The following is a 12,465-nucleotide window of genomic DNA, read 5'->3' on the forward strand; positions in this document are numbered from 1 at the left end:
TTATGAGTTTTCCTACGTATCTGTAGTGTGTCGTGACCATATGTCAATGAATGGAGCTACAGTGAATTTATGAAATCGCTTCAATCATTTCTAATAGCCCTGTATATTCGAATTAACGCGGCTGATCTCAGATCCTGATGACGATGGCGAAGAGAACTGTCAAAAGCTCGAGTGGTTTATTCAAAATGACGCGACTTGTAAACCGAGAAGATTTTATTGATGGTGGTGTCTTCGGTTCACACGCTGTTTTGCGACAGGACGCCTACGGAACTGAATGCGACGCAGGTGGGCCGGAAGAGAAAGTAGCAGTGTTGCACGCCTGCGTATTTTGTAAAAGCCGTACTCTGTTCATAAAGCCCGCATCTCGTGGTCGTGCGGTAGCGTTCTCGCTTCCCACCCCGGGTTCCCAGGTTCGATTCCCGGCGAGGTTAGGGATTTTCTCTGCCTCGTGATGGCTGGGTTTGTGTGCTGTCCTTAGGTTAGTTAGGTTTAAGTAGTTCTAAGTTCTAGGGGACTGATGACCATAGATGTTACGTCCCATAGTGCTCAGAGCCATTTTTTTCTGTTCATAAAAACATGTCCTAATGTACTGCAGCCACTATGTTTTTATAGAACAGATCTGAAGATGGTCGTTATAGACCGAAAGCGGTAAACTGATGACAATTTTTTTTTTACCACAAATGTAAAGTAAAGGAAATTTATTCTATATTCGGGTAACTGTTTTATTCGCAACCACGCCGCAGCTTGTGATAACCAAGATAGCCCCTGTCACATGAAATCGTACCCCAGACCATAACACCTGATACAGGTCCAGTATGTCTAGCTCGCAGACAGTTTGGCTGCAGTCTCTCAACTAGCCTCCTTCTAACCACCATGCGGCCATCACTGGCACCGAGGCAGAACCAGCTTTCATCGGAAAACACAACAGGCCTCCACCATGCCATCCAATGAGCTCTCGCTTAACACCATTGAAGTCGTAAATGGCGTTGGTTCGAGGTCAGTGGAATGCACGATACAGGGCGTCCGACCGACACCCCCGGGATAACAAGGCCGCCCAGCAGTGTTAGTGACGTCACACTAAGCGCCCCATAGCCACGCAGCAGTCCACGGACACCTCCGTACAGACGCGCCTGGTGCTAACGATCTTCTGTACGTCATACAGAAAGGAGCGAACTATAATTCGAACCAAAGACCAAATTATACATATTCTTGTAAACAGCATAAAGGTTCATAACGAAATACCGATTACATATACGGGCAGGAATAGGTTCTAGAACTCCTGTGAAAAGTGTTTATCTTCAGTACCAGAATGAACATCAAATTGTCAGGTTTTCTAAATAGAAAAGCACTTTGTTAGTAACAGACAGCAATAATGAGACTTGCAGTTGGTGATTTCTACGTGGAAAAGGAAATAAGCTGTAGAGAGATTGAAAATGGTAAGTAAAGAGAGCCTCAGCCTTTTGCTCACATTCTTACATGTAATGCACTTGATTGTTTTTCATTTCCTTACCTTTCATAACATTTTTAATATTGTTTCAAGAAGTGTATCTTCAATAGCCGAGTGAACTTCAAATTGTCAGGCTTTTCTTAAAGGAAAGAGCAGTCCCTTAGTATCACAGTGCAAGACCGAATCTTGTCTTCAGTGATGTCTATGTTAAAAGGAGAATATTTGATATCTATCTTTTGTTTCCATTCTTTATTACTGGGGATACACTTGTAAAAATTCTTGAAAAGAGCTGTCACCATGAACATATGAGTAAATTCACCATAGTCATGTGTTTTATGAGATAAAGCGAACTCTTGTTACCTTATTGTAAACGAAAGTTGTGAGGGTTTTGCTATGTATGACAGTGTTTAAGATAATTTACTTTCAGTGTAATAGCTTGAAAATGTTAAGTCCTGCTGTCAGTTGGCATTAGTCACCACCTGTATGCGAGTTGTAAAGCTAAATAGTGTTCTGACAATTATAAAATAGTGGCAAAGTTCCTCAATCGATTAAACTTATTCCTGCCCGTATAAGTAATCGGTATTTCGTTATGAACCTTTATGTTGTTTACAAGAATATATATAATTTGGTCTTTGGTTCGAATTATAGTTCGCTCCTTTCTGTATGACGGACAGAAGATCGTTAGCACCAGGCGCGTCTGTACGGAGGTGTCCGTGGACTGCTGCGTCGGCTATGGGGCGCTTAGTGTGACGTCACTAACACTGCTGGGCGGCCTTGTTATCCCGGGGGTGTCGGTCCGACACGGAGCAGTCCTCGAAGTAACCAATTTCTAATAGTTCGCTGCGTCATTGTGGTGCCAACTGCTGTCCAAATAGCTGCTTCAGATGCAGTACGATGGGCCAGAGATACAGGCGGAACAAGGTGGTCTTCTCTCTCGGTAGTACCACGTAGCCGTCCGGAACCCGGTCCTCTTCTACCGTACGTTCTCGTGACCACTGCTGGCAGCAGCCATGTACAGTGGCTACATTCCTGTCACGTCTCTCTGCAGTATCGCAGAAGGAACATTCACTTCCTCGGTAGCCCTATCACACATCCTCGTTCAAACTCAGTGAGGTGTTGATAAGGCCTGTTTGTCGCGCTAAAGGCATTCTTAGCATCCACCTACAATGTCCAGTCTCAAAGGTAACTAACGATCACTACCGTTACAGCGTCTGTTGAAAGCAAACCCAATTTACATCCTCATAGTGGCGCTTCTAGCGCCAATCGCATGTGACGCGAAAAATTGAAATACACATCATGTTTCTGATGTAGAAACACGCCTACCGACTTTCGTTTACGTCGCATAACTGCTCCTCGGTGCTGCGATTTTTTTTCTGTCTTTCTATTAGAATAATCTATTCAGAATCATCTGGTAAGTGTGAAGAACTGGAAAATGAAACACAGAGATTATGGTGGTGATAACGAAGTAAATTTTGTAAATAAAAATTTCTACTTCAGGAAAGACAAAGCGAGAAAATGGATGAAGAACCTTCACCAAGAAATGTGACGACACCCTCAAAGAACTATATTATTCAACTGTCAGGTGTGAGAGGTGCAGCCGGAATTGCGAAATCGATCTTACAATGCTTCCTTTAGTTTACCGATGAACATATAGTCGAGAATAAGTGTGGATATAAGGGGAGCGTTCAATACGCAATGCCACATTTTTTTCTCTGCCACTTTGAGTTGAAAAATGCGGACTGTGTTGTGTGACATCATGATATATTCCCGCTTCAGTCCCTACAGTTTCATGTAATTCCGATAGGCGTCGGGGCTGTGCAGAACCTTCAAAACGGCGCCTGTAAGGAAATTGCGCACGAAGCAGAGAACTCTATTGAGTTTCTTTTGCCAGAAAACCAGATCATCGCAGATATTCATAGACCCCTGCAGAATACAGAAATCTGGAATTAAACAAAAACACGGTGAGCCGTTGGGCGAAGCGTTGTTGTCATTGCATTAAGACAGCACAACCTGCTAACCGGCCAGCCGCACACAGCTGAGACTCCTACAGTGTCTGTACATGCGGACACTCTCATTCGAGGTGATCACAAACACCACACGGCTCAACCGGATATCTCTGTTGGTAGTACTGACATATTCGTCCAACTGTTGGAGCACTCAAAGGCATGCGCCGGCTAGGTACCTCGCCGCCTAATAGAGGACCATGAAGAGAAATGAAGGACCATGTGTGAGGAATTACTTGCTAGTCACGAATCCGATTGTGACAATTTTTTGTCGACGATGGAACGTAAGTTCATCACTGTGAACCGGAAACCGAACAACAACCCACAGTGTGGCGCCACACCACCTCTCCTCCGAAAAAAAAGTTCAAAGCTGCACCTTCAGCCGGTAAAGTTATGGCGACAATCTTGTGGGACTCTGAAGGGGTTATTCTGTTCGAAGTCCTCCTTCATGGTGCAAAGACCGACTGAACTGTATTGTGATACCCTAAGAGGCCAGACAAACGAGTGGTTCCTGAAGAGGGGCAGCAGCCTTTTCAATAGTTGCAGAGTTGCAGCGACGACAGTCTTGATGATTGATTGACATAGCCTTGAAACATCAATCAAAGTAGCTCTGTTGTGATGGTACTGACTCTGGCTGAAAGCAAGGGAAAACTACAGCCGGAATTTTTCCCGAGGACATGCAGCTCTATAGTATCGTTAAATGATGGTGACATCCTCTTGGGTAAAATATTCCGAAGGTAAAGTAGTCCTTCAGTCGGATTTTCGTGCGGGGACTATTCAGGAGCATACCGTCCTCAGGAGAAACAAAACTGGCATTCTGCGGATTGGAGTAGATACCTTAATCGGGCATGTAGGTTAGAAAATTTAAAAAGGGAAGTGGATAGATTGAAATTCGATATAGTGGGAATTATCGAAGTTCGGTGGTAGAAGGAATAGGACTTCTGATCAAGCGAATACAGGGTTATAAATACGAAGTCAAATGGGAGTAATGCAGTAAAGAGTTTAATAATCAATAAGAAAACAAGAATGTGGGTGAGCTACTATGAACAGCATAGAAAACGCTTTATAGAAGCCTAGATGGACACGAAGCCCACGCCTACCGCACTAGCACCAGTTTATATGCCAACTAGCTCCGCAGATATCGAAGAGATTCAAGTACGATGAGATAAAAGAAATTATTCAGATACTTAAAGGAGATGAAAATTTAACTGTGATGGGGAACTGTAATTCGATAGTACAACAAGGAATAGAATAAAAAACTGTAGGTGAGTATGGACTGGGGGAAAGGAATGAAAGAGAAAGCCTCTTTATAGAAATTAGTACAGAGTAGAATTTAATCATCGCTAACACTTGGTTGTATATGTGCATGAGACCTGGAGACACCGGAAGGTTTTAGCTTGATTATATTATGCTTAGACAGAGATTTAGGAACCACGCCTTAAATTCTAAAACATTTCCAGGAGCAGATATGAACTCTGATCACAATTTATTGTTTACGAACTGTAGATTAAAACTGAAGAAATGGCAAAAAAGTAGGAAATTAAGAAGAAACGACCTGTGTGGACGATGTGGCCTATTCTACACCTTATTTTAGATCTATGTGACGATGCTGTGCTGTATATTTTTATATGTTTTGACGATGCCATTACGGCCTTATCACTTTAGGACATGGTGCAGAAAGAGATCTGAGGATGGTCATTACTGACTGAAACCGGTCATCGTCAAAATAAAAACTGAAAAGCAGCTACAATCGCTTAGTAGTGGAAAGGTGTCAGGATCAGATGAGATACCTATAAGATTATGAGAAAGAACTTGCTCCCCATCTAGCAGTAATTTATCGTAGATCGCTTGAGCAACGAAAGGTACCTAACGACTGGAGAAAAGCGCAGGTCATTCCCGTTTTTGAGAAAGGCCGTAAGACAGATCCACACAATTATAGGCCTATAGCGTTGACGCCAATCTGTTATAGAATTATGGAACATGTTTTATGTTCAGGAATTATGATGTTTTGGAAAATGAACGTCACCTCTGAAAAAATCGACATGAATTCCGCAAACAGAGATCGTGCGAAACTCAGCTCGCTGTGTTCCTTCATGAGATCCACAGCGCAGTGGACAACGGCACTCAGGTTGATGGTGTGCTCCTTGATTTCAGTAAGGCATCTGACAACGTCCCGCATTGCTGTTTAATGAAAAAATACGAGCTTACGGAGTATCGGAGCAGACTTGCGATTGGATTCAAGACTTTCTTGCAGATAGAACTCAACACGTCGCTCTTAACGGACAAAATCGACAGACGCTAAGGTAATGTCCGGAGTACCACAGGGAAGTGTGATAGGACCGTTGCTGTTTACAACAAATTTAAATGATCTAGTAAAAAGCGTCGGATGCTCTTTAAGGCTATTCGCAGATGATGCAGTTGTCTATACCAAAGTAGCAACGCCAGAAGATAGTAAGAATTTGCAGAACGACCTACAGACAATTGATGAATGGTGCAGACTCTGGCAGTTGACCCTGAACGTAAATAAATGTAACATATTGCGCATACATAGGAAAAGGAGTTCACTATTGTGCAGCTACACTATTGATGACGAACAGCTGGAGACAGCGCCTGCCGCAAAATATCTAGGTGTAACTATTCAGAGCTATTTTAAATGGAATGACCATACAAAACGGACAGTGGGAAAAGGAGAAACCAGACTCACTTTCATCGGAAGAATCTTAAGGAAATGTTACTTATCCAGAAAAGAAGTGGCTTATAAGGCGATTGTTCGCCCGATTCCGGAGTATTATTTATCTATCTGGGATCCCTATCAGGTGAGACCGATAGAGGAGATAGAGAAGAAGCAACGAAGAGCGGCGCGTTTCGTCACTGGATCGCTTAGCTGGTGTGTGAGCGTTACGGAGATGCTAAGAAAACTCCACTGACAGACGTTACAAGAGAGGCGTTGTGCATTACGGAGAGAGTTACTATTGAAATTTCGGAACAGCTGTTTTCAGGAGGAGTCGAACAAAATATTACTTCCCCCCACATATATCTCGCGTATGATCACGACGAGAAAACCCGAGAAATTAGAGCCAATACAGAGGCTCACCGGCAATCATTATTCCCGTTATTCCCACGCACAGTTCGCGAGTGGAACAGGGTTGGAGGGATCAGATGGTGGTAGCGAAAGTACCCTCCGCCACACACCATTATGTTGCTTGCTGAGTATGATATACACTCCTGGAAATTGAAATAAGAACACCGTGAATTCATTGTCCCAGGAAGGGGAAACTTTATTGACACATTCCTGGGGTCAGATACATCACATGATCACACTGACAGAACCACAGGCACATAGACACAGGCAACAGAGCATGCACAATGTCGGCACTACTACAGTGTATATCCACCTTTCGCAGCAATGCAGGCTGCTATTCTCCCATGGAGATGATCGTAGAGATGCTGGATGTAGTCCTGTGGAACGGCTTGCCATGCCATTTCCACCTGGCGCCTCAGTTGGACCAGCGTTCGTGCTGGACGTGCAGACCGCGTGAAACGACGCTTCATCCAGTCCCAAACATGCTCAATGGGGGACAGATCCGGAGATCTTGCTGGCCAGGGTAGTTGACTTACACCTTCTAGAGCACGTTGGGTGGCACGGGATACATGCGGACGTGCATTGTCCTGTTGGAACAGCAAGTTCCCTTGCCGGTCTAGGAATGGTAGAACGATGGGTTCGATGACGGTTTGGATGTACCGTGCACTATTCAGTGTCCCCTCGACGATCACCAGTGGTGTACGGCCAGTGTAGGAGATCGCTCCCCACACCATGATGCCGGGTGTTGGCCCTGTGTGCCTCGGTCGTATGCAGTCCTGATTGTGGCGCTCACCTGCACGGCGCCAAACACGCATACGACCATCATTGGCACCAAGGCAGAAGCGACTCTCATCGCTGAAGACGACACGTGTCCATTCGTCCCTCCATTCACGCCTGTCGCGACACCACTGAAGCGGGCTGCACGATGTTGGGGCGTGAGCGGAAGACGGCCTAACGGTGTGTGGGACCGTAGCCCAGCTTCATGGAGACGGTTGCGAATGGTCCTCGCCGATACCCCAGGAGCAACAGTGTCCCTAATTTGCTGGGAAGTGGCGGTGCGGTCCCCTACGGCACTGCGTAGGATCCTACGGTCTTGGCGTGCATCCGTGCGTCGCTGCGGTCCGGTCCCAGGTCGACGGGCACGTGCACCTTCCGCCGACCACTGGCGACAACATCGATGTACTGTGGAGACCTCACGCCCCACGTGTTGAGCAATTCGGCGGTACGTCCACCCGGCCTCCCGCATGCCCACTATACGCCCTTGCTCAAAGTCCGTCAACTGCACATACGGTTCACGTCCACGCTGTCGCGGCATGCTACCAGTGTTAAAGACTGCGATGGAGCTCCGTATGCCACGGCAAACTGGCTGACACTGACGGCGGCGGTGCACAAATGCTGCGCAGCTAGCGCCATTCGACGGCCAACACCGCGGTTCCTGGTGTGTCCGCTGTGCCGTGCGTGTGATCATTGCTTGTACAGCCCTCTCGCAGTGTCCGGAGCAAGTATGGTGGGTCTGACACACCGGTGTCAATGTGTTCTTTTTTCCATTTCCAGGAGTGTAGATGAAGAGCGTGATTCCAACGCTGGACGTAGCAGTTCTGATTTTCAACGCAGAAGCGCCAAGGTTAGTGGTGAAGAGTGGGCAATGGGGGGGGGGGGGGGGCGTCCTTTCGTCCTTTCGATCGTGTGACCCGTGAACGGTGGCGTTGGCCAGAATTGTGGTGAAATTCGTGTTAGTGTCAAGTCATTAACCCAACTTACACATCACATACACTTCTGAGCTCTGTTTTTTCTGTTTTTTTTTTTACTTTTGTTTCTTTTTTCTTTTTTTTCTTCTGCATTCCAAGGGAAGACAAGGAAGACAATAACTCTATTTTAGAAAAGTGACTCTTTAATTACGTTTCGCAGTGTATATCAGTTGAAAATGGAAAGAAAGAAATATTACTATTTTTATTACTAGTTGTAGTGTTAACGTTTAAATTAATGTTACCAGTGCACGCAAAGTGGATAAACCGGTCGAAGGATTTAAAAGATCAACACAATCGCATTACAACATCGATTTTGCCCACTATAATATTACTTAAGCTCCTAAGCCTCCCCCTTTAACCAGCCCCATTAACAGAAATCTAGTGGGGTTATGTCTAGTGATTTGGCAGACCAGTTAATGGGTCCGCCACAGCCAATCCACCGCTGAGGAAATGTGTTATTCAGACACTGGGATACATTCGTGGAGTGAATCAGTGATCCATTACGTTGCAGGTACATTTGCCCTCGTTGCTCTAATGTCACGTCTTCCAAGTGTAGGTAGGTCTTTTGTCAGGAAATGTGCGTATGCTGTGGTTGCCATGCGATTTTGCGGGAACACAGGCCCTGTCACCAGATCTACATCTACATCTATGTGATTACTCTGCTATTCACAATAAAGTGCCTGGTAGAGGGTTCAATGAACCACCTTCAAGCTGCGTCTCTACCGTTCCACTCTCGAACGGCACGCGGGAAAAACGAGCACTTAAATTTTTCTGTGCGAGCCCTGATTTCTCTTATTTTACCTTGATGATCATTTCTCCCTATGTAGGTGGGTGCCAACAGAATGTTTTCGCAATCGGAGGAGAAAACTGGTGATTGAAATTTCATGAGCAGATCCCGTCGCAACGAAAAACGCCTTTGTTTTAATGATTGCCACTCCAATTCACGTATCATGTTTGTGACACTATCTCCCCTAATTCGCGATAATACAAAACTAGCTGCCCTTCTTTGTACTTTTTCGATGTCATTCGTCAGTCCCACCTAATGCGGATCCCACACCGCACAGCAATACTCCAGAATAGGGCGGACAAGCGTGGTGTACGCAGTCTCTTTAGTAGACCTGTTGCATCTTCTAAGTGTTCTGCAAAAGAATCGTCGTCTTTGGTTTGCTCTACCTACAATATAATCTATGTGATCGTTCTACTTTAGGTTATTTGTAAATGTAATCCCTAAGTATTTAGTTGAATTCATAACCTTCAGGTTTGTGTAACTTATCGCGTAATCGAAATTTAGCTGATTTCTTTTAGTACTCATGTGAATAACTTCACACTTTTCGTTATTCAGGGTCAATTGCCACTTTTCGCACCACAGAGATATCCTATCCAAATCATTTTGCGAGTCGTTTTCATCGTCTGATGACTTTACAAGACGGTAAATGACAGCATCATCTGAAAACAATCTAAGACGGTTATTCAGATTGTCTCCTATGTCGTTAATATAGATCAGGAACAATAGAGGCCCTATAGCTCTTCCTTGGGGAACGCCGGATGTTACTTCTGTTTTACTCGATGACTTGCCGTCTGTTACTACAAACTGTGACCTTTCTGACAGGAAATCACTAATCCAGTCGCACAACTGAGGCGATACTCCGTAGGCACGCAGTTTGGTTAGAAGACGGTTGTGAGGAACGGTGTCGAAAGCCTTCTGGAAATCTAAAAATATGGAATAAGTCATATCACACAAGACGCTCACCGAGAACCTAACCTGTAATTATCTAATGACATTGGGGTCCCCATCGCTCATGTATGAGAATTTCGGGTGATCATGGTACCACTGCAAGTAAATGTAGCTTCATCTGTGAATAAAGTGTGTTGTATGACGTCTCTGTGCACAGCCAAGCATTCACGAAATAGTTATCTGCTTACTGAATCACCTGTATGTAGATGTTGCATGGGCTGCACATGGAGTGGGTACCAGCCCTCGGAACGTAATGTACGCTACACTCACCTTTTTGGAATATCGAGCTGACAGCTAATGTGCCATGTACTGGTGGTGCGATTCCACTGTACCATTTCAACAATGTCTTCCCTTTACTCTGCTGACTGGAGCCCTCACGTTCTGATGTTACATGTATATCTGGTAGTGTTCTGAATTCACGTAATGTTTGAAAACTGGGGAATACGATGACACAGGGGATCCATCGATCAGGGACACGTCTCTGGCATTCTTTCATAGCCACACGCGAACTGTCGTTACAGTACCTGTATACAAACAATATGCTTGTGTATTCTGTATGGCAGGCCGGTGTGGCCGTGCGGTTCTAGGCGCTTCAGTTTGGAACCGCGTGACCGCTACGGTCGCAGGTTCGAATCCTGCCTCGGGCATGGATGTGTGTGATGTCCTTAGGTCAGTTAGGTTTAAGTAGTTCTAAGTTCTAGGGGACTGATGACCACAGATGTTAAGCCCCATAGTGCTCAGAGCCATTTGAACCATTTTTATTCCGTATGGGCGAACACATCTGGCACGTTGGTATTCACGGACACAATGGACTTGCCCAATTAAACAACACTCAGGCACGACACGCCCACGGCTTCACGACTGCTCACTAATCCAACACACGATTGTGCACTGTGTATACTTGCAGCTGTTGCCTCGGTGCGTCGTAACAGAGCTGCCTTCTGTTGGAGTATACTCACAGGATGGATCAGTCATCTGTCCCACCAATTTATTTATTCCTGTAGAAGTGCAAGATGAGACCATTCCCGCTATTTATTTGCTACGGATTGTTTTCTTATTTTGAAGACAATCTGATGATGCCCCAAATGGGCGAAACACGCTACATAAATCAAATATCCTTGCAACCCATACTGCTTTTCAATTCGAAATAATTCACAACGGCCGGCCGCTGTGGCCGATAGGTTCTAGGCACTTCATTCCGGAACTACGCGGCTGCTTCGTTCTCACGTTCGAATCCTGCCTCGGGAATGGATGTCTGTGATGTCCTTAGGTTAGTTAGGTTTAAGTAGTTCTAAGTTCTAGGGGACTGATGACCTCAGATGTTAAGTCCCATAGTGCTTAGAGCCAATTCAGAACGTTTTCTGTACCAGCCAGCCAGAATGGAACGGAATAAATTTTATGGGATTTTTGATGTCAGGACCCTTTTTATAGACGGTTAACCCAATCCACAATAGTAGAATTTACGTTTTATATACTAAACGAGGTCTCAGGAAATGGAGTTTGGAAAAATCGATTTTGCAGCCAGTCTTTGACAGCACTGAATAAGAGAATAGCTACTAGGTCGTTCGATTATGAAATGATATGGACAAAAGTGTAACACAATTGTAACGAAATCGAGCGCTAATAATAAAATTAAGAGTGTGATTTCCTTACTTCTTCCGCAGGCTGTCATCTTCGAGCCGGTAGCAAGGCGGTGCAATAGCTGCCTACCACGAACCTCGGCAGGCGGCAGCTACTGTTGCGACTGTCGGAGACAAAAGTATTCTCAGAAGGGTTCATACTCGCCAGTGTGGAGTGGGGCGATGTTACGCGAGCAAGTCTGCACGTGTCCTTGATAGCAATGTCTTGTCCTGCTGCTCTTGCTTACTTAACCTTCATGCGCTCGCGCTAGAAATAGTCACGCGAGCGTTCGCTTGGGCGGTCGGCCGACCGTCCGAGGGTTTTCATCAATCTCTTGAGGTTTTCCGTTTTTAAAGGTCATATTTGCATAAAATATCGACATAGGATATCTCACACAATATTTCAAACACATTTGTAATCAAAATTATTTATTTAACAATAAAATATACAATGGAATACAAAAAGGAAGCCAAATACCCAAATGAAATATAAGAACATTTTTTTAATTGTAATGTTTTGGGACTATATAATGTAATACTTAAGACTAGAATTATTCACTGTCTTAACTCGTCACAAGAAAAGCTAATTTTGCTTTTAAAAAAGAATTTTTGATTGAAAACGTCTCAAACGTTTCTGTCAGATGAAAAATGCTGATCAGTCTGTATGCATTTCATTTTCGTTTTGAAACTGACAACAATTATTGCACGTAACTGTCGTGGTTGAATGTCGTAGACAGACGTTTCTTCCACATTCACCGCATTCTCGCTTTGTTTTTATATTCTTTTTTGAGCCACACAAATAACATATTCCTCTCCTTGTAGGCGGTGATA

General features: G+C 44.7%; 1 protein-coding gene across 1 annotated transcript in view; it reads right to left on the bottom strand.

Annotated features, from left to right (window-relative positions):
• The window catches only part of LOC126161529 (UDP-glucosyltransferase 2-like), a 105,568-nt gene extending 93,779 nt beyond the window's left edge, over positions 1–11,789 (bottom strand). Inside the window, exon 1 of the mRNA XM_049917449.1 lies at positions 11,669–11,789. Coding sequence (XP_049773406.1) covers positions 11,669–11,687 — 19 coding nt within the window. The 5' untranslated portion in view covers positions 11,688–11,789. The remainder of the gene's footprint in view (positions 1–11,668) is intronic.
• Between the last annotated feature and the right edge of the window lie 676 nt (positions 11,790–12,465).

Source organism: Schistocerca cancellata, chromosome 2 (genome assembly GCF_023864275.1).
Source record: "Schistocerca cancellata isolate TAMUIC-IGC-003103 chromosome 2, iqSchCanc2.1, whole genome shotgun sequence".
NCBI lineage: Eukaryota > Metazoa > Arthropoda > Insecta > Orthoptera > Acrididae > Schistocerca > Schistocerca cancellata.